At 40.9% G+C, this 23,968-nt stretch overlaps 1 protein-coding gene and 1 long non-coding RNA gene across 3 annotated transcripts; one reads left to right on the forward strand and one right to left on the reverse strand.

Annotated features, from left to right (window-relative positions):
• Positions 1-1,110: 1,110 nt before the first annotated feature.
• On the reverse strand, positions 1,111-15,164 carry LOC139752151 (monocarboxylate transporter 12-B-like). Of its 2 annotated transcripts, none has more exons than XM_071668082.1 (5): positions 14,157-15,164; positions 6,980-7,250; positions 5,848-6,756; positions 5,236-5,427; positions 1,111-2,161 (listed from the first exon to the last, which is right to left on the reverse strand). In XM_071668082.1, the coding sequence occupies exons 1-5, from the start codon at positions 14,397-14,399 to the stop codon at positions 2,001-2,003; spliced, it is 1,776 nt and encodes a 591-aa protein (XP_071524183.1). In that variant the 5' UTR covers positions 14,400-15,164; the 3' UTR covers positions 1,111-2,000. The 2 variants fall into 2 exon arrangements, with proteins under 2 accessions (XP_071524183.1, XP_071524184.1); XM_071668083.1 differs by lacking the exon at positions 14,157-15,164 and adding an exon at positions 8,688-9,387.
• A 2,952-nt stretch (positions 15,165-18,116) lies between these two features.
• Positions 18,117-21,852, forward strand: LOC139752153 (uncharacterized). The gene is made up of 2 exons (XR_011713489.1): positions 18,117-20,633; positions 21,343-21,852. It is a non-coding gene; the product is annotated as an uncharacterized lncRNA (long non-coding RNA).
• Positions 21,853-23,968: the final 2,116 nt, after the last annotated feature.

Below are 23,968 nucleotides of genomic sequence, written 5' to 3' on the forward strand. Positions count from 1 at the left end.
AGCAAAGATATTCACGTATCCCAAGGATTTCTCTGAAGGTCGACTATCTCAGGCGGTGAGAACTATAATTGGACTTGTCTGTTTTGAGTTTATCATGATCTTGGCCAATAGTAATGATAGTAATAATGGTAATAATAATGATAATAATGATAATGATAATAATGATAATAATAATAATAATAATAATAATAATGATAATAATAATGATAATAATAATAATAATAATAATAATAATAATAATAATAATAATAATAATAATAATAATATTAATAATAATGATAATAATAATGATAATAATAGTAATGATAATGATGATGATAATAATGATCTTACTATCATTTTCATTATTATCATCATAATCATTATTAGTATCATAATTATCTACAAAAACACAAGTGTACACATAATAATAATAAGAATAATAATAATAAGAAGAAGAAGAAGAAGAAGAAAAAGAAGAAACTTTAATCAGTGTTCCTTAGTTGTGTGTTCACCTGACTTAAATATAAGTAGGTCACAGGAAGGGAGGATAAACGAATGGAGTTAGTTCCCGTCTCGTTGTGCGAGGGAAGGAGGAGGTATTATAACGGTCAATGCTCGTGTGGTTGTTTTCCACACACAAACCTTGAAGAGCAGCAGCCAAGCGCGAGTCACGTGCGCACGACTTCCCAAAGGGACTGGAATGTACTTGTGGATGATCCTAAGAATATAAAAGAAGTTGGGAGTCTTTAGGATTGCGGGGAAACCTCCAAAGAGGCCTTCACTAGTCCACAGGCTCCAAATGGTGTCAGATACGATTGCAGGAGACCTGCAGGAAGCATCATAACGGATTCGTACCTATCCCTAAGAGAGACACACGAAGAGGATCATGAGGGAGATACATCACTAAACATTGTATAGGTTAACCACATGTATGAAACATCGAGACATTGAGAAATGTATTTCCATGTACTCGACCCCTATTAGGGCATGTAGTACCCATTGAGTATTTGATTTCGCCAGCTGACTGATGCAGATATGATATTCGCTGAATAGTTTCGTTAGATATACAATAGAAGGCTTTATCAAAGTCACGGTATCCCTACAGAAGCTGGGATCAACAGAAAAATATCAGTTATGATCTTTATTGACGTATATTAGAATAATCAACATTTATGTACACATGAAATATAAAAAGAAGTCACATTTCTGACACATTCGATACGATCCACATACTCAAGCTTGTTCGGATATTTACAGTCACTTACAACCTCTACATTTCCTACAGACACTACTAAAGAAAACATGTGTTTCAGTGTTCAGAACATTCTTTTAAGATTGTAATACATTTCTAAACAATGCTTTACACCTAACTCATGCTGAATACATTTGAATCCTAATCAGACAAAACCTATTTTCTATTCCTAAAAATGAAAGACTTGTTCAGTACATAAATTCGTACCACAGTAATATAAAATAAAAAGACGTTTCAATAAGGGCAAAGATTATAGATCACAGCGTGAGTTCTGTATGTGGAATGAGACTAACAAATAGATATACTGGCCACGTAATATACACTACATATGGTACATATAATGAGCTCTAGAGGTGTAACGTGTGTACATGTGGATGACGACAGCCCTTGGCCTCCTCGTCTTTTCCGTAGCTCTTTATCTTGGTACACTACCAGGGTTGTATCACCTGAGATGGTTGTGATTCACCCACAGCATAAGATTTGCAGACACATCAGAACATCGTAGGGAATATGAGATTTTGATCTTTGGGGGATGAACGTTGGGTTCTGTATCCTATATACATATATCAACGTTGTTTCCTTGAATGTTGAGCTCTTGTGTCCTAAACTCTGAGAGCTGTGCCTCGCATGGTGGCTGCATTGTCTGGATCAGCGAAGGCGAGTGGTATGGTTGGGCCTCGGCTGCTGAAACTACAGTGAACATCTCCAATATTTGTTTTTTGTGGGGGAGGGGGAAGGGGCAGTGACGAAGAATTCGGAAGTTCTGTCAAACTTTTTTCGGTTCCTGTTGCTCCTTCTCTTCTAACCGACGTTGATCGTAGCGGACAGCAGCTGGCATGAAGAGCCACAGGGTAAAGCTGGTGAGGAGCATCCCCGCCAGCACCCACATGCTGAGGGCATAACTGTTGCTCACGTCACGGACGAAACCTACGGGGGAAGAAGGTGTTAAGTCCTGTGGGTTTCAGGGCAACTCGTCCCTGCTCTCTCTCGATAACTCTGAACGAAAACAAAGGCGTGAATTTATCCTGTCGTAATCTCTTGTCTTCTTATTTATGAACCACACGAATCATTTCGATATTTGACGTATTATCTTTTGCAGATAGAGTGATTACCTGATTTCAATGGCGTTACCTCTTGTTGCCTCCAAAAGGACAAGGGGACACACACACACACACACACACACACACACACTCACACACAGTCTCAGAGGTGATACAGATGATTCATTGCCAGTCTCCTGCATACGAAACATCTCTCGACAACTCTACCAAGCTTTAGCATCCTTGATATGGTAATGATTACATCACTCTGGGTAATGGTATCTGATTCTTTTCTCAAGGTGACCCCAGCCGCCCAGACAACCATGATCTTAAGAAAATTAGAATGTATGTTGAGAGTCGAGATATATTCTTTTTTTGTGTGTGTGCAGATGGAAGTGATCGTCTTTACGATTCCTTATGTCATGGTAGGAAGAGTTTTCCTCTATATGATGGGCTGCAGCGACATGGCAAAAAAAAAGAATATTTAATTCCTTTAAAGTTCGTCTTAGGAAAAATGGCTCGTTGATTTTGTTTTTGTTTACTGCACAAATCAGTCCTTTAAAAACAAGGTTAAAGATTGTCTTTTTTTTCTTCATCTACTCAATGGTCCACTTCTTGTCCACATAGTAAATTTATGATAAGATTGTTGTCAGACTCGAACGCACGCGACCTGCATTCGGGTAGTCACTTGTTTACCAAATGGCTAGCTACGTCTCTTCGTTGTATATCAACTGACTGTTATATTTCTTTCTTGTATCTCCCCTGATGATATGATTATTACACGAAAGTGCACTTGGGAACTTATCGTGTTTCATTTCCCCCGTGGACTCATAGGAATATACTTGATCACGCGCTCAATTGTGATCATTTATTATATATATATATATATATATATATATATATATATATATATATATATATATATATATATATATATATATATATATATCTTGACGCGTAAATTGTGGTGACGCTCCTAACTTGCCGCCCTCGTGCGCCACAATACAACCTCGTGCAGCAACTCCTCGCACATCTCACAGTTCATTGGCTACGGTTAACCTTCGTCGTGATGCCTATTATGACCACTGTGGGACTCACCCTCCAAAGATCGCCGTCAAGGGACATCGTACACCCTTAGGATGTGTGTGGTTCACTCTCTCTCTCAGAACCCTCCTGTGAGGCAAATCTCACCAGAATGACTCGATTCAGTTATACTTTACGATTCATTTAGGCATATTGCCTGTAGATAATACAGTGAATTATGGAATTTAACAGATCTTTGACAACTCCAATCAAATGTATCCGAGTCTACGCCTAAGCGCGCAAGAGGATCTCTTTCCGAGATGGCAACAGACGCAGTGAACGCTGGTCTGCCACGCTCACGAAGGCAGCAAAAACTCGTGTCATCCTGGCAGCCCCTAAAACCTTACCTTTTTTTCTTTTTTTTTTTTTGTCAAGTTGAATAACGTGACAACCTGGCTCTCTCTCTCTCTCTCTCTCTCTCTCTCTCTCTCTCTCTCTCTCTCTCTCTCTCTCTCTCTCTCTCTCTCTCTCTCTCTCTCTCTCAAGCTCGACCTGGCGTTCGTGTTATGTGGAATTTAGATCTCTTGTTATGTTCTTGAGTTTGCTTAAGAGTCTCCCTAGTTTTATTAGATTTGTCAAAGGTCGTAGAACACAATGGGAACAAATTACTAGCAATACACACACACACGCATACACACACACAAACACACACACACACACACACACACACACACACACACACACACACGCACACACACACACACAACTTGAGACTTGTGAGATCTTCTGGCAAACTTACTTCACTTTTTTGTATTGACATGATCAACAAATCTACATTTTCCTCACAACTTTTTGTAGATATTACGTAGTATATTATTCTCAGTCATCAGACGCATACGTAGACGTACACAATGCTCCTCCCTACGTAAAGAAAACAATAAGGTGGGATGTGATCTGACACTGCGTGTGTGATTTTAGAACCGGGTTCGAATCTTACCTTCGCTTCTTTTCTGAAAGATTGATCTCATGTATCCATTCATCATATACCGTATAATGATACTTAAACATACTTCCGAGTAACAGAATCAAGTAAAGACTGAATGTTTAAAGATACTTAAAAGCAAACGTACTTAAGAGTAAGCGAATCAAGACCATATGTTTATGATTATAGGCATTTGACTCAATCAGATTCGAACGATGAAAAGAAACGTAAACTTTTACATTTCAGAGGAAAAAAACAAATACGTAAAGCTGGTTAGCGCTGAAGCTTATCGCTCGGTTAGAATGATGAAAGACTCGCAACTTTATGACGTGCATAATTCATTTACCGTTTGTAGTTTATGAATAACAAGGAGATTACATAAGAAGGGTTTGTGCAAGGTGGAATCCTCCAGGGAAGAGGAGGAGATGTTGGGGATATCTGACGACGTGTTTGTGCAATTAGATAGGTTGTTAGTTAGTTAACCCTTTTTATGAGGCTCCTGCAGCTTCTAGACTGCACTCCAGGCAGGAGCAAAGTAAGGTCACCTCCTTTAGGATAAGAAGGTCCTCCGCTCACAGTGTAACCACTTGCCGGCGGAGTCCAACTGATTTATACGCAGTGCATATATAGAAGATATATGCACATAGAAATATATCATATAGTTAAACCACTGTTTTTCTCTAAGGGAATAACCAACATTCCTGTAACTGGAGCCACTGACGGAGCACAGAATAATAGAGTAGGACGATACATTCATTAACGAGGCTGGACAGACTATCAAATCACCTCATACTGTGCTCCATGATACTCTATGCACAAATGATGATCAACTACGCAAACCATGTATACTCATCACGAAAGGTCTCCTTAACAAGTACCCACAGACCAACACATTCACCAATAGACACATCAAAACGTTTATGCCCTTTGAATCACCACTAACCATATCACCTTACCTATCAGAGGTCCCAGACAGATAAAGCCAACGGCCACCATGAAGCAGCAAGCACCAAACACAGGTGCGAGGTTCTCCAGTCCCATGACATCGATCATGACTAGATTGTAGAGGCCCATCGTCGCTCCTACCCCACACCCGAAGAGCGCCATCGTCACCAACAGATGCGTCAGGTCGCTCAAGAAGGGGAAGACTGTAGGAACAAATAGGAGGCATGAGAGGCTGGATACTTTTAAAGGATTTGAGAGCAAGAGTGGAACAGAAAGCTTAAGGGTATAACGTTTGGCATGGAAGGGAAGTATGCAACTGGAAACCAGCTGGAACAGGTATGGAATACACGCGGGAAATGGCGAATAGTATGAAAGAACATATGTAGGGTATATAATGATAGAATCACTTTAGATTCATAACACGTATGGGAACAACTTAAGACGGAGCAAACGCATGTCTCAAACCTCAATGAGAGGATGAGTCTTGCTTTATACAATAGTGAAAGATGGGTGGATTGTGTGTATGTTCCTGGATCTTCGAGAAAGAACAAGGGACGAGAAAGGCTGATGATCGTCAAAATCCATCAGTGGTAAAGATAAGAAAACATCACTCAATGCCTTACTGAATATGGTAAAGGATATGATCCCGAAGCCGGCCATGTGACACGCCCTCATGTTGAACTTGGACCAATCGGAGAGCGAGGACACCATGAGCCGCATCAGTAAGTTACTGATGGCTGAGGAAGAGAGGCACCAGGCGGAGGCTTCGAGGGTGTGACCCGCCGCCTGCATCGCAAAGGGCACCATCATCATGAAGTTCAAGTACCCGTTGATGCAGAAGGTCCCACCGAAGGCCAGAATGCACGCCCGCGGAGAACGCAAGACGCCCAGATCCGAGATCGTGGAGTGAATCACTCGTAACAGGACACTGCATATGCTCCAGCACCTGGTCTCGTCGTCTTCGTCGGAACGCAGCTGGTCATCATTTCTCTCAGTGTCTTGCATAGCCGCGTTGCTGGCTATGTCCAGCGTAGAGAGGGCGAGCGTCGAGTTATTTCTAAGCGTACAGTAACTCGATCTCAAAGGGCGACTGACTATTCCTAAGTTCTTCGCGAGCATGAACTCACTTGTTACTCCCGACTCCACTTCGCACAGACTCTCACTAAACGACATCTCTGAGTGGGAGATCACCAAGCCCTCACGGACACTTAGCTTCCCGTTTCCTTGCGATATCAGAGGCAAACTTCCTTCCTGAGTCTGACTGACCACCTGGGCAGGAGACCTCTTCATGTGCCACTCAACAGGATGGAAGAATGACACTCCCACGCAGCTGTGTAGGATGATGCCGCCGAGAATCAAGGTAGCTCCTGTGAAGCCAAACTCATCCTGCAGAAGGCGTGCGAGAGGCGGGCCCACAATCTGGCCCATACAGACCCCTGCCATCATTATACCGTTCGCCAACCCCCGCCTTCGATCGAAGTAGAGAGGGATGACTGTAAAACACATACACACCACAGCACCTCCGCCAGCACCTGAGGATATCATTAGCTTTAGTGTTACAGCATGAAAATATTATGGCTTTTCTTTCTTCATTTTTTCATTGTGAACGGCTATTATTCTCATTATATGCTGTTGCATTAAAAGAAAAAAGACATTCGAATATCAATCTGGTTGTAAGGGCACTGAATCTAAGCACAACTCAACTGATTTCAGCTTAATACGAGATAGATTTGATGGTCTAGATATTGTACCTACCACTTATTAAAGAAAACGAGAAGAAGAGAAATTCTGGGTAGGGTGTAAAAGCCGAAGCAATCATAGAGACTGAGACCAAAATAGATCCAAAGATGCCGACTCTCCTCCAGCCAAACTCCTGGGTGAGAGGCCTGGTGACTACACCCATGATGTTCCATATGAAACTCTGGGTGTTGAAGATCCAAGCTGTGGTGGTGGAGGACGAACCCTCCTGCAGCAGGTAGCGAGAGAACAGCACGCCGAAGCAGGGACCCAGCATGGGAAGCAGAGTCTGAAGGAGACGTAGGAAGTGGAGGTGATACAGTGCTGGACACACAACACCCATGGCATAGTGAGTGGTGAGGCGACATCCTACCCCACAGGACGGGAAATGGATCATGACTGTATCTAGAATTATAATATAATGGTATATCATTCTTGTGGGCGGGTTTGTGGGTAAATATATTCATACAGAGAGAGAGAGAGAGAGAGAGAGAGAGAGAGAGAGAGAGAGAGAGAGAGAGAGAGAGAGAGAGAGAGAGAGAGAGAGAGAGAGAGAGAGAGAATATACGCACACACATACAGTATATACGAAATCACCCATCAGGTGGCTTTAGCACCGCTGGATGACGACACGAAGTACATTCTCGTCAGAGAACTTTTCGCTTCGAAGGAAACCATCCTGTCCCTGCTACTGAGTCCAACGCAGCCTTAGGAGCCCTGGGGTAATATATATATATATATATATATATATATATATATATATATATATATATATATATATATATATATATATATATATATATCTTTCTTTTCTTTCAAACTATTCGCCATTTCCCGCATTAGCGAGGTAGCGTTCAGAACAGAGGACTGGGCCTTTGAGGGAATACCCTCACCTGGCCCAATTCTCTGTTCCTTCTTTTGGAAAATTAAAAAAAAACGAGAGGGGAGGATTTCCAGCCCCCCGCTCCCTCCCCTTTTAGTCGCCTTCTACGACATGCAGGGAATACGTGGGAAGTATTCTTTCTCCCCTATCCCCAGGGAAATATATATATATATATATATATATATATATATATATATATATATATATATATATATATATATATATATATATATAGATAGATAGATAGATAGATAGATAGATAGATAGATATAATCATAACCATCCATGTATATATTTGGCATCATACTCCTCAAGAATATCAAAAAAATGGTTGGCCAACATCGTTGCTGAGCACAACGCCAGCCACCCACCAAGTCTTCACCTCCCATTGGAGTCTCCTCGAAGTCATTCCTCCTCCAATCTTCTTCAGACATCTTACATAACCCTATCTTCATCCCAGACAAACCAGAGTGCGAGAGTCCTCATAGATACAGATGACCTCACAGTTACATAACACTACCCCCACGACGCCAAGGGAGAAACAAGACAACCATGCAACATTAGATCACGCAAGGAGGTTAGCTCACTCATATCACAATGTTTATATATCTTCCCTCACAGACTGCTGCCTACACATTGCCACAACCCTGAATCACCAGTGGGTAATTGCGAACGATGTAGACTGTGGGAACCTTGAATTTTTTTTTCTGCCTTACTAGTTTATGTTTCTTTTTCTTTTTTTAGCTGAGTTAGCACATACAACTGGAGGTCCCACTCAATCAAGGCCATTACGTTAATAAAACACACACACACACACACACACACACACAAATATCGACCAACCCTTAAGGAAATGGTGAACAGCTGGCTTGACCATAGACCGACTACCGCAACAAGGATTCGAACCTACGCGCTCGACCACAGGCGGCTCGTGAATGCGACACAGTCCACAGTGCTATCCCCGACGCTACGGTTGTCCATAGTTTCCTCCTCAGCGTCTTCCTCAGGAGAATAATGAAACATCGTGACAGATAGACTCAGGCTTATCTACATATCTGGTAAATCAAGGAACTGGTCGATGAAATGTGGACGGTACCTGACTGGTCCAATAATGCCGCTTGCTTGTTGCAAAATGACCAATCACAGAGTACCATTTCTGCCCTCACTTTAGCCCAGGTAAGGCTGCCAGCTTTTGTGTGATAGTTTCCGTGCTGACGGTGGTATGTCTCTTCTTTTCCCCAAGTGTACATTCTTGGCATCCCTTCGCCTCTGCACGTGTCATGGTTTCTTGCGTCAGAGAGGTTGGGCGTGACGTACAAATGGCGCATCTGTTGGTGCTTTGTCGATACATATACACGAGGGAAGACGCAAACAAACATAGAATGTTACGAAGATTCTACACCAGACAGTAGAGAAGAAGGCAACAAAAACACTAGAAGCAGCCCACACATCTTGGTAATCCACACTTGCAAAATGACACGCAGTAAAACTACAAATTACAGAAAATTATGCAGCTTAAAAAAGAAAATAGCACCGAATGCTTTATCAAACACACGCACGTTCAACACCAGCATGGCGAAACGATCCAACCTTAGCGTATTTGACACCCTGTTCTTTGCAAGATTACCATGCCTCTCCCGTTCATACCATTTTAAACTAACCGCCAATCCCACCCAGAAATATAAGTCAATCCAAAAGGAAAAAGAAAATACGATAATTCGTATTTTCCGTTTCCTTGTGATTATATATATATATATATATATATATATATATATATATATATATATATATATATATATATATATATATATATATATATATATTTTCTTTCTTTCAAACTATTCGCCATTTCCCGCATTAGCGAGGTAGCGTTAAGAACAGAGGACTGGGCCTTTGAGGGAATACCCTCACCTGGCCCAATTCTCTGTTCCTTCTTTTGGAAAAAAAAAAAAAAAAAAAAAAAAACGAGAGGGGAGGATTTCCAGCCCCCCCGCTCCCTCCCCTTTTAGTCGCCTTCTACGACACGCAGGGAAATACGTGGGAAGTATTCTTAATCCCCTATCCCCAGGGATAAAATATATATATATATATATATATATATATATATATATATATATATATATATATATATATATATATATATATATATATATATATCATATATATATATATATATATATATATATATATATATATATATATATATATATATATATATATATATATATATATATATATATATATATATATATATATATATATATATATATATATATATATATATATATATATATATATATATATATATATATATATATATATATATATATATATATATATATATATATATATATATATATATATATATATATATATATATATATATATATATATATCATTTATGGACCTGGAGAAGGCATATGCTAGACTTGATAGAGATGCTCTGTGGAAGGTATTAAGAATATATGGTGTGGGAGGTAAGTTGCTCGAACCACTGAAAAGTTTTTACCGAGGATGTAAGGCATGTGTACGAGTAGGAAGAGAGGAAAGTGATTGGTTCTCAGTGAATGTCGGTTTGCGGCAGGGGTGCCTGATGTCTCCATGGTTGTTTAATTTGTTTATGGATGTTAGGGAGGTGAATGCAAAAGTTCTGGAGAGAGGGGCAAGTATGCAGTCTGTTGTGGATGAGAGGGCTTGGGAAGTGAGTCAGCCGTTGTTCGCTGACGATACAGCGCTGGCGGCTGATTCGGGTGAGAAACTGCAGAAGCTGATGACTGAGTTTGGTAAAGTGTGTGAAAGAAGAAAGCTGAGAGTAAATGCGAATAAGAGCAAGGTTATTAGGTACAGTAGGGTTGAGGGACAAGTCAATTGGGAGGTAAGTTTGAATGGAGAAAAACCGGAGGAAGTGAAGTGTTTTAGATATCTATGAGTGGATCTGGCAGCGGATGGAACCATGGAAGCGAAAGTGAATCATAGAGTGGGGGAGGGGGGGAAAATCCTGGGAGCCTTGAAGAATGTGTGGAAGTCGAGAACATTATCTCCGAAAGCAAAAATGGATATGTTTGAAGTAATAGTGGTTCCAACAATGTTGTATGGTTGCGAGGCGTGGGCTATGGATAGAGTTGTGCGCAGGAGGGTGGATGTGCTGGAAATGAGATGTTTGAGGACAATATGTGGTGTGAGGTGGTTTGATCGAGTAAATAATGTAAGGGTAAGAGAGATGTGTGGAAATAAAAAGAGCGTGGTTGAGAGAGCAGAAGAGGGTGTTTTGAAATGGTTTGGGCACATGGAGAGAATGAGTGAGGAAAGATTGACCAAGAGGATATATGTGTCGGAGGTGGAGGGAACGAGGAGAAGTGGGAGACCAAATTGGAGGTGGAAAGATGGAGTGAAAAAGACTTTGAGTGGTCGGGGCCTGAACATGCAGGAGGGTGAAAGGCGGGCAAGGAATAGAGTGAATTGGATCGATGTGGTATACCAGGGTCGACGTGCTGTCAATGGATTGAATCAGGGCATGTGAAGCGTCTGGGGTAAACCATGGAAAGTTCTGTGGGGCCTGGATGTGGAAAGGGAGCTGTGGTTTCGGGCATTACTAAATGACAGCAAAAGACTGAGTGTGAACGAATGGGGCCTTTGTTGTCTTTTCCTAGCGCTACCTCACACACATGATGGGGGAAGGGGATGTTACTCCATGTGTGGCGAGGTGGCGATGGGAATAAACAAAGGCAGACTGTATGAATTATGTACATGTGTTTTTATGTATATGTCTGTGTGTGTATATGTGTGTGTACAGTGAATTGTATAGGTATGTATATTTGCGTGTGTGGACGTGTATGTATATACATGTGTATGGGGGTGGATTGGGCCATTTCTTTCGTCTGTTTCCTTGCGCTACCTCGCAAATGCGGGAGACAGCGACAAAGCAAAATATAATAATATCTATAATATATATATATATATATATATATATATATATATATATATATATATATATATATATATATATATATATATATATATATATATATATATATATATAACCATCGTTTTCTTCCATACTAACCAAAAACGAGGAACAGAAACATCATGCTCATTTGCTCACGTCCACCCACCGACACCAGAGCCCACCATGCTCAACCAAATCCCACAGACCATTTCAAGGCTTCTCTCTCACGTCTGCCACTACAGCCGTGTCATTTCCCAAGAGCAACTAACTCACATGCCAGGCACAACACCCCCTCCCCCAACATACTATAGACCGATCCCTGTCACAAAGACCCTTGCATTTTCTACCTACTACCTCGTCTGTGAAAAGATTAAGCAGCCAAGGTGACGTTACAGGCCCTTGAACTAGACCCACCTCCACTTAGAAGAACGAACTTTCCCTCCCGACCTACACTCGCACACGGTTTACTCTCTCGGTAAAAACCATGTTCACAGATTCACTCTATACCATAAACCTCGACATTGAAAATCCTCTCCACTGACGCCACGCCACACAGGACATCGCATGCCAGGGATAATACCATTAGAACAACCTAACATTGTTGGCAGTCCCACAGAAATGTGTCTTCTCCTCCTTGCCAAGAGGAACTATAAAAAATAGCAGGTAACGTTTTCCATTTTGTGATAGTGAGGAAACTTATATCCCAGCAGTGGCAGGACAATTTTTTTTTTTTCGAACGATGTTTTACATGAGGAATCCTTTACGATCTTCCTCTGTACAGCTCTGGTCTTATCTAATTAATTCTAGTTCCTTGTTTCGTTATACATTCGTCATATGTTTTAGAGCGGATGAAAGAAGCGATGAACAGCAGCATCTGTAGACTAGGAAAGCATTTGGTCGTTAGTCAGGCCAGAGCTGTGAACCCTATATTGATCTGGCGACCATCCCTCTTACGCAATTGCTAACCAGGCAGCGCCAGGAGGTGAGAAATGTTAAAAGTAACGCCGTATCTACGTTTTTGAGGGAAGGGGAAGGGTGGGAAGAAAGGAAGCCTTGACAGATGTCTCACTTTCGTCCACCTCGAGATATTTTTAGAAGAGTAACTTGCACGGTTGTAAAGTGGGGTTATTGGCCTCCGTCCTGCTGGAGGGTACAACGCTGGTGAGAAAACCCACCTTTAACGAAGCTGTGTCACTAGGAGTACAGTCTCGTCCTACATATTCTCACTCTGAACGAATGCATTATCCTCCCTCCGCTAAACGAAGAGCATCCTTGGAGCTGCAGGAGTTTCAGAATCATTAAATAATTTACTCATAAGGAAATAACTAACCTCTGTGGTCATTTGTTTCTTTGAAGATCACTCCTAAACCTCTGACGTTCGGCCTATGTTCCATCTCGTCAAGCAACGTTCATTAATTAGAACTTTTTGATTAGAATGTCGACCATAGCTCGGTTCAGTATAACACTTCTAAAACCCTGTTGCTTTCTTATTTCCCCATAAGATTCCTCGCTACTCTATGATCTCCGCTTGAGGCGTCTCTCTGTGGCCTTACGCCACGGTAATCAAATCTTATATCTTAGATAAGTCTAATCTCTCTCTCTCTCTCTCTCGGATAACCAGCCTTGTGTGTGGCGGAAAGTGTTCTAGCATCCCGGGTGATGACAGTGTCACGTCAGTACCTCACAGAACTGTCTAATGGCCGTTCAGGTCCCCAAGATTGATCTACTTTCTTTATGCAGTTTTTTTGATACTCTCTCTCTCTCTCTCTCTCTCTCTCTCTCTCTCTCTCTCTCTCTCTCCTTACGGAAATCACTTCGGTCTCAGTTCTCGGGAGATGGCAGCAATTGAGCCTCTTAAATTACCTTGGTCACGCTATCCTTAGCGAGCGATTGCGTCACATATCTCCTGTCTGGCCACTGGTGGTAACTAGTGAGCGGGACGTCCTAACGCTTCGCCTTGTCCTTGCACCGCTAAGTCTTGGAACTTTGTACCATCTTATTATATGTTTTTCTAAACAGCTAAACCGTTTACGAGTCAGTCATTCACTTTGTGGAAGACTGATGGGTTAGTAATTAAATTTTTTCGATGCTTTTGTTTATCCTTGCTGGTGTCCTGTGGCTAAAGACGTAAGAAAAGAAGAGAAAAACACGCCGCGTGATGTTTAGTCCTGCCTGGAGTAACACAACAGTGAAGTCTGCCCTTCAAACCAACACGGACAATGATCTCGCTCACGAGTCACCTCCTCCTTGCCCCAGCGGTCACAGAGCCAGCTTGAAGTCGACAGAGAAGATAGAGAATATCACACAAATCAAGGACGACATGTTTAAGAAGCTCATCATCAACTCTTCTCTCTACAGACACTTACTGTGATAATGAAGCTTCCTAGGGCCACCATCCAGCCCCAGCCTCCGTCAGGGGGTCTCATCTCCCAGGCAGCATCGTCCACTTCACCTTCAATGCCCTTGCCGTTAACCCTGGCATCGGTATACTGGCGGACCTTCGTTGGTGCGCACTGCACACCACCGTTGCACCTCACCTCTGTGATCTTGGCAGCACGCGTGGTGTCAGACATGTTGTCTGTCGTGACTGTTTCCTGGGCGTTTGTCATCCTTCCCAGATATCTTTGAGCAGTCGGTTGAGTTCAGTTTCTCGAGTTAATACATGCGAATTTCAAGTTAAGTGGCATGTTTCATGTGTCGTAAGGATTCGCTCACCGCTCGGAGTATGAGTGTCTCGGTCATGTGAGATGTTTGGCAACATACATTACCACCTCCTGTATTTTTCATAATATTATGGCAATTTTCAGCCGGGTTCACTAGAGCAAGGATTAGTTCAAGGGTATCAACCCCTCCGCAGTGTAGGTTATGGGAGCGATGGAAGGGGAGGGCTTTGTCTATCCCAATGATATAACCTTCCACAATGGAGACTCACTGTACCGCTGTATCTTCGCACTACTCAGCACAACGAACTGGGTTCCTGCTTCGCCGTGGCGGCCCACCTTCAGCTGATCGATGGCCGTGATCAGTGGCTGTATGTGAGGGGAGGGAGGGTTTAAACTACGTGTGGTGTGCACACACGTATTCCGTAAACGTCTGTTCCCCGGCGCCGCTAGTGCGCGAATGTCCACAAGCAGATCCAGTTGCCAGTTCCTCACGTTATCTCCCGTAAGGGGTTGGGTGGGGGTGCTGGTGTTGTGGGGAGGGCGTGGGTGGCTTCCCGTATCTCCCTGACCCTCTGCAACCCCTCCTGTTACCAAGTAACGCTAGCCACCTCAGACAGCGTGGAATGACGAACCCTTGTCACATGAGAATTGTAAATACGTTTGAAGATACGGAGCGCGACCTCTGTCCTCGCCCGCCCACCACGACTGACACTTCTAAGGAGCTCATAATAGCCGCGAGCGGTGCTGGTTTATCATCCCGTCCTCCATGATGTAATAGGTCCAGTTATCTAATAAAAGATGAAGTTACGTCAACATGCCTCACGTACATAGGTAATTATGTAATCCCCGCAGGAGGAGGAGATAATGCGCCCTCACTGGATCTGAAACACGTCGACACATACGTCCTCTTGCTTTACCACACTAGACAAAGCACGATGAGTAGACAAGTTCAAGGAGAATAGAATCTACAGATGGTTTGACTGAACGATGAATGTGGTAACCTGAAGAGATGGGGTAGGTGGTACCACCGCCGCCAAACCCCTCTTCCAAGAACAGACCGGCTAACAAAGGATAAACGTCAGGCCACAAGCCACAAGGTCATCATCACACACAGTCTCATTACCAGTGTGCGACGTCTCGTCACAGAAACGGGATTTGGTATCAAGGTTACGCAAGATGTCATCACTCTACATAAATGCATTCCCTAAGACCACATCGTCTCTCGCATGAACAAGACAAAGAGTGAACGGCATTTTCATGTTTACTATGTATAGCTTCGAAGTGCCTTATCTTTCTGTTTAACATATAACTTAGTGCATTGTCTGTAGGAGATTTCATGTGTAAAATCTCTCATAAACCGGGAGGAAAATTCTTAATCAGTAACTTTCGAAATGAAGTAAGATTCGTAATACCAGAATTAACGTGAAGACTCTGATGTAGATGAGATTTCTTGGAAGACTCCACCATGAGGCAACACCAGGATGTTCTCAACTGAAGAGAGTTGCTTGGGTTGAGCAGCAGACATATTCTTTTTCCCCTATTTCAGTACAAGGATACGTCACTGTAAAAATGGGAATATTCACAATAAAATCACAACTTGCTTCATAGATTTACTTATGAATCGTGGATTTAGACTACAAATACAAAGGACTTCGGACCACAAAGGAAACAGTTGATTTCATGATATTGTTAAGTTGGAATGGGTGAGGAAGACCATATATATATATATATATATATATATGTATATATATATATATATATATATATATATATATATATATATATATATATATATATATATATATATATATATATATACATATATATATATATATATATATAACTACCTGCGTTTGCATAATTAGTCTTACATACACATCCTCAAGCTATGTCGGGGGTAGAGTGAAACATGGACTTCACCTCCTACAAATGCTCCTCACTTTACCAATTTTCACACTGCGTTCACTCACCGAGAGAAACTAATGTCTCCATTTTCTACCATCACTGTGTACTAAATGCTTCCATCGTCTGCCATCCTCACATTATATATCCATAGCTCTCATCGACTCTTTCCCTACATCTCTCCATCTCTTTAACCGTCCCTCTACTTTTGTCATTTTAAGAAAATTTCTTGACTCATGTTCAAAATCTCATTTCTTTTCTCTTTTTTTTTCCACTTTGTCCCATTTCCCGTTATTTTTGGATGATGAAGTTTATCATTTTAAACTCCTTTTTATTTATATGAACCTTTAAGTCTTCAGTCCACAAAACCATTCCCTTCTTATCATCCCATATACACAATAATACCGTTCCAGTGAAATTCTTTATCTTCTCACTTATCATTTAGTTTGGATGATTTCACGTTATCACTTCCTACCAACTTCAGTCCATCTTATTTCTCTAACGTTGTAGTTATCATATTCATATAACTAGCTATTCTAGGATGATGTTCTATCTTATTTTAGCTACACGATGTTTTGAAAGTGAAGTTTGCGCATATGACTTCCTTCGACGCTGGGAATAAAATGAATGCAACCCAGTTTGAACGTTCTTGTTATATTTCCTTTAGCTTAAATCTACATTTATCTTCCACTTTCAGACTCATTCATGATGAACAGAGACTGTACTGTTTACTACTAGTCTGTATGTGTTTTGTTCTTATTAATTGTGTATTTCCGTCATAAAGGATACTCAGATCGAGCGTGTAGACAGAGTATTGCATGTGTTTATAGATTTTCTAATGTTCATTAGTTTTTTTTATCATTTCAGGTTTTACAAAATTAACTTAGTGTATGTATTGATGTAGAAATGTCTAGCGAGAAAAAAAGATAATGTTCTTGTGTTAATCATATTCAGTAAGTTTTGTCTATCATCCTTTACAAAGCTAATTTGAAAAACTACAGGAAAATAATCAACAACTGTTCTATTTCAGGTGTGTAAATCAAGATCTTAGTCAACTTTTAATCAACAGTAACCAAGTTAGTTTGCAATAGTTATCCATCTAAAAAGGAAAATATGACTAATGCATAAGAGAAAACAAACAAATTTAAGGGTAGCTATTGTAAATTATATACAACCAATTTCTTTTGCCTTGCTTAAAACAATGATCGGACTATCTCACACATTTAGCATCATCTAAATTTCTCGATTTAATGTCACTTATAGAATCTATCATAGAGATAAGTTGTACAGAACGCCATGAAGGTCAAATGTATGAAAGAACTTACCCCCTCATGATTTTTTCTAATAATCTTCAAATTTTAAAGACAGGGACACAAAATGAAATACAATGGAGACATTTATATCAAATCCATCCACCTGTACTATCATAACGACGAAACAGACCATAAGACAAAAATAAAATCATATATTTCATCGTCCTTTTTATTAACTGCATGTGTGATTAACGGAAGCACAATTTAGTGTAAAAATAACTTTGTTTCCATTAACGACTGTCGCAAAAGTTCCTCAAAAGAATCTCTAACAATATCCATAAAAGTTGTCTTTAGATTTAGGGTTCTACTTTGATAATATTTTTCAGCTGCCAAACCGCGGTAAAAACCAACACGAACAGACTTGAAAACAGGGAGGACCTGCTTCAGGACCAGATAGACGTCTCCATGAGGCGCTGGTGTCTTCTCACAATTCCCGCAGGTTAGCAGACAAGATACACCATGAAGTTCCTCTCCTTAGAACTCTGTCCCACCTTTTTATTCATTCTATTAACCTATGAATACTGGGAGCTTATACGGAGATACGTGAACTGGAAAGTTTATTTTCTTTTTTATAAACCTTAGGTAAACTTAGGTATGAATTGTATTCAGTATTTTTGAGACTTTGAAACAGTGGAATGTCCTCAGGCCGTGAGCATTCAAAGGTGCTTTCGTGGCTAGAAGACAGAGGATCCACGCTGTTCATGGCTCTGGTATGATACATAACTTTGTCACAAGCTTCGCTTACACTTGACGGAAGCTTTGGCTGTCTCTCACACACGAGACATCCACTGTCTCACAGAATCCTACCAGAGTGACGATAGCGGGTGTGGTACAGCAGCTTCATCCCGAACCGTGGGATGAGGTCCAGGTGATGGTAGTTGAGAGTCAGGAGTCCCTGTATGCAAAGTGCCTCCGGAGAGGAGTCTAGTTTGAAACGAGGAACTATTTAAACCAGCCGATGACCAGGACATTGTCAACACCTTCCCAAAACAATCAAAAGCTACAAAAAAAAATTAGGTCAAGGATGCCCTTAGTTTAGGTCAAGATGCCCTTAAACTACTCCTCTATGAATGGAGACGAAATGTGAATTAATATGGAGAATTTGATCTATTCTGTAGATAAAACGTAGCGTATTTCTTAGAAATGTAACCCCATTTCTGACACTGGTACACAGAGGTGTATTTATCATGATGAAAAAGTAGTCACAAAATTCATATCATCTTATAATATAACCAATTTCTAGAGTCCAACCTATGGAACACCTTTCCTAGCTATCCAAAGGCAGTTTGATGGAAACTTTTAATGCTAAAAAAAAAAAAAAAGGAGGTGAAAGACAGGATTCTATAGGATGTCCCATTCAAATGGAGTCATAGAGAACAACAAAGAGTGTTTTTGTTTATAACATTCGTTCGAAATGCTAGCCATAAACATCATGGCATTCTTTTAACCTGGTTGTGATGAACTCTGTGTAAGATACATGATGTAATATAAGAACAAGTTTCACCCCACAAATAAGAGGTTCACAATATGATAGCTGTCTGCTTCACAGTACATGAACCGCATGCTCGGATGATTTTCACTTTTTCCTCATTGGGTAAAAGCATTATCCTCACTGAACCCACACGACTCAGATAAAGATATATTGATTATTCCGTTTCGTTCCACTCAAAAGGAGGAACCTGCTGTTGTTGTTGTTGTTGTTGTTGTTGTTGTTGCTGTTGTTGTTGTTGTTGTATCTACCGTGCACTGAATGCCTTATGGAAGAAGCAGCTGTCGGTAAGAGGTTGTAGTGCTTCATATATATATATATTCTGAGCCAGTGTCTCTCAACATACGTACATGATCAACCTTACGCGGGTCGGTCTCCTTTAATATGGGTAATTAGAACTGACGTGGCCAGTGGTTCTCTACTTCAGGTTTGAAAGCAAGCGTTTCAGCGATGCGTCATCATCTTTTCTGCATGCTAACACAGTCCCAAGTACAAACTTTCAGAAGCCGATTAGCGTTTACTGGAGAATTTGGTTGATAACAAGTACAATGAATGACGAATGCAATTTCTATCAGGTTACAGATGATCGTGGCTCGTAATCATCTTTCATTGCTGACTTTCTTATTTAAGAAACGTGTTGACGACCAAAGTGACTTCAACTTTTTACGCACTATTTCGTTCTCTCTAGATGCTAACTTCACGCTGTTGGCTCTCGCAAAAAAAAAACTACTGAATAAGTGAATCTAAAAAGGAATCAAATTTCTGGGAGCATATGATAACACCTAATGTCGAATGAAGTTACAACATTACACTATGAAAATGTTAGGAAAACACCCGGCAACCTGAGACACGCTCGGCCCAGAGCGGCATCAAAACATTGTTTAACCTTTAAGGTTTGTGGAGTTTTATGTATATGCATCGACGGGATTTTTCCTTTTCCTTTACATCACAAGAGGTTGATGTTGCTCTATCATTGAAGTTTCGAAATTGAATTTTGTACAGGTTGTTGAAACGTTCATATGAATCGTTTGTCGGGAAAGTGAAAATTGCATAGTTGCTCTGTGACAACCTACCACTAAACTGTGAACGAACAGGTGAAGCGTTTCGAGTATGTCTCTTTTTAACGGATCAAAGCCTTTGGGAAAAAGGCATCTTCTTAATCACCAATATTCGAAGGAAATTAAATATTACTCATTTACCAAATCTACTGATCGAAACAGAAAATAAAAAGCTACAAAACTCTTAAGATATTTCAACGCGTAGGTAATGATTCATTGTGTTCGAACCGGTTCACGAGACTAGTCGACTCAACCTGAAACGGAGGTGAAATCGGATCCTACACGGCTTTATGTGACTCAGCTGGCTGTAGGGTCTTGCTGAAGTAAGTTGACTTGTTTTCTTTGGTGTTATGTAGTCTTATTATGTGTTATAAGTGATCAAGGGTTTTATGATATACGATTTGAAGGTCTTGCTGAGGTAAGTTGATTTGTTTCCTTTGGTGTTATGTATTCTCATTATGTGTTGTAAGTGATCAAGGATTTTATGATGTATGATTTGAAGGTATTGTATTTTACTGATGCACATGTATGACTGGGTGATTAATCTGGACTAGAATTTTCGCGGCAAAAACGTATACCTGGTTCGCCGGTTTGCTCTGTCTGCCTATTATCAAAACTAGGAATGGCTATGTAGTTTTCTCATTGGTAAGGAAATTCGAGGGAATATTTGTGCAGCCTTAAGCATTTGTCTCTGATTTTACGACGGAGGGAGGCAGCTTGTTGCAAAATTCCACTTGTTTCGTATGTGACTAGATTTTCCCCTACCTTTTTGTAATGTCTTTGTGGAAGGAGTGGAGTTTGGTGTAAGTGTAGGAGAATGGAGGGTATGTGTATGTGGAGGGCTGGGGAAACGAAATGATTAGAGAAAGGGATGAAAGAAACGAGCTACTCGATTAGTTAAAGAGTGCTTACGATATTTTTGCGAGAGGCAGGGAAAGAGTGATTGGGATTATGGTGGAAGAAGGCAAGAGAGCGATGGATGGAACTTGTGGGCGGGAAATGTGAGTTTCGCGTTTGAAATGTGCACAACTTGCCATCTACGTATGATAATAGTGCTGGTGTTTAACCATAAGGAAAACACTCTCTTCCCCATTCTGGATCCTTGATGACGTCATTGTTCCTTCCAGCATTATACTGGTGACGTCGGTCCATGTTCCTGATGCCTCGCGCTGATGACGTCCAACTTCCTGTTCCCTGGAGGGTCGTATGGGTGGCGATGGTGCTCCTCTTACCAATGACTACGCTGAGCATTTTCTTTGTTGTGTATCAATGGTGTCGATATCTGTTCCATGCCGAACCGTACTGGTGGTGACGTAGCTACTGTTCCGTCATGTATCTCGCTGGTGACGTTTCCTGTTCCTTCCTATATCGCTCTATGACATCACTGTGTTTCTTACTGCTCCACACTGGTGGCGTCATTACTTCTGTGACTCGTCGCATCATAATGATGACCTCATTGTTCCTCCTGCCAATGGTGGTGTCGTCTGGAAGTGTCGCTGACAAGTGATTTATCTTTTAAAACTTTGTGATAAAAAAATTTTAAAATTGTACAGTGCCTATGAAAAAAAATATAACTATGTATATCCATGCATTAACATAACACGTTATGTCTATTGGAATACAAATAATGAAGTTTTTTATGTATTTTCTGTATCCCCTTATTTCATTTACGTACCTTAAGGTTGTGACAAAATGCCGAAATCAAACGGTCAAGTGTATACCATACAAATTGCTCGTTGTCCAAATGAGGTAGTTAGATGTATCTCTTATTATATATAGATGGTGTTGTCGTCGACATATGATTAGTAATTACACCATTCGTTGCTTCTCCCTTGCGAAATAAAAGTTCATGGGGAAAGTGATGTTACCAAGAATCGAGCTATGTAAATTTTAAAATGACCGTGACCTAGCTCGGTAATTTGCATCACTTGTTACAACTGACTAATCACTTGTTACAACTGACTATTCATTGATTCTTGATCGCTTTACCTGCCAGCCAAATGAGTATGATCATGTTCAGTATGACGTAATGTACCATCTCATTTTGGGCAAATAATGACAAAGGGGTTACGGATAAGCGATACAATAATTGATAGAATCCAACGAAAGCAAAGAGTTACCCCTCTAAAGTTTGAAGTTCAAAGAAAACTAAAATTCTTGACCATCAAAGAAAACTTAATATTTGCTAGGTAGTACTATAGTAAACAATCAAATCTCGCTAAAGCTTCCCTGATTTATTTACCCGAAAAAATTATACATATGTATCGACAGAATAAGTTGGATAAAGCTCATTAAATTCATTTGTTGAAAATGGTCTGGTCAATGCTAAATGCAGTGTCTCATAACAGATTGCATGCGGGTGAATTTTCTTTGGCGTGGGGAAAATTTGGAATGAGCAGTATTGAAGGTTTGTTGAATGTGTTTGATGATAGAGTGACAGATATAGGGTGTCTTGGTCGAGGTGGTGTGCAAAGTGAGAGGGTTAGGGAAAATGATTTGGTAAACAGAGAAGAGGTAGTAAAAGCTTTGCGGAAGATGAAAGCCGGCAAGGCAGCAGGTTTGGATGGTATTGCAGTGGAATTTATTAAAAAAGGGGGTGACTGTATTATTGACTGGTTGGTAAGGTTATTTAATGTATGTATGACTCATGGTGAGGTGCCTGAGGATTGGCGGAATGCGTGCATAGTGCCATTGTACAAAGGCAAAGGGGATAAGAGTGAGTGCTCAAATTACAGAGGTATAAGTTTGTTGAATATTCCTGGTAAATTATATGGGAGGGTATTGATTGAGAGGGTGAAGGCATGTACAGAGCATCAGATTGGGGAAAAGCAGTGTGGTTTCAGAAGTGGTAGAGGATGTGTGGATCAGGTGTTTGCTTTGAAGAATGTATGTGAGAAATACTTAGAAAAGCAAATGGATTTGTATGTAGCATTTATGGATCTGGAGAAGGTATATGACAGAGTTGATAGAGATGCTCTGTGGAAGTTATTAAGAATATATGGTGTGGGGGGCAAGTTGTTAGAAGCAGTGAAAAGTTTTTATCGAGGATGTATGGCATGTGTACGTGTAGGAAGAGAGGAAAGTGATTGGTTCTCAGTGAATGTAGGTTTGCGGCAGGGGTGTGTGATGTCTCCATGGTTGTTTAATTTGTTTATGGATGGGGTTGTTAGGGAGGTAAATGCAAGAGTTTTGGAAAGAGGGGCAAGTATGAAGTCTGTTGTGGATGAGAGAGCTTGGGAAGTGAGTCAGTTGTTGTTCGCTGATGATACAGCGCTGGTGGCTGATTCACGTGAGAAACTGCAGAAGCTGGTGACTGAGTTTGGTAAAGTGTGTGAAAGAAGAAAGTTAAGAATAAATGTGAATAAGAGCAAGGTTATTAGGTACAGTAGGGTTGAGGGTCAAGTCAATTGGGAGGTAAGTTTGAATGGAGAAAAACTGGAGGAAGTGAAGTGTTTTAGATATCTGGGAGTGGATCTGACAGCGGATGGAACCATGGAAGCGGAAGTGGATCATAGGGTGGGGGAGGGGGCGAAAATCCTGGGAGCCTTGAAGAATGTGTGGAAGTCGAGAACATTATCTCGGAAAGCAAAAATGGGTATGTTTGAAGGAATAGTGGTTCCAACAATGTTGTATGGTTGCGAGGCGTGGGCTATGGATAGAGTGGTGCGCAGGAGGATGGATGTGCTGGAAATGAGATGTTTGAGGACAATGTGTGGTGTGAGGTGGTTTGATCGAGTAAGTAACGTAAGGGTA

This window comes from Panulirus ornatus, chromosome 12 (genome assembly GCF_036320965.1).
Source record: "Panulirus ornatus isolate Po-2019 chromosome 12, ASM3632096v1, whole genome shotgun sequence".
Lineage (NCBI taxonomy): Eukaryota > Metazoa > Arthropoda > Malacostraca > Decapoda > Palinuridae > Panulirus > Panulirus ornatus.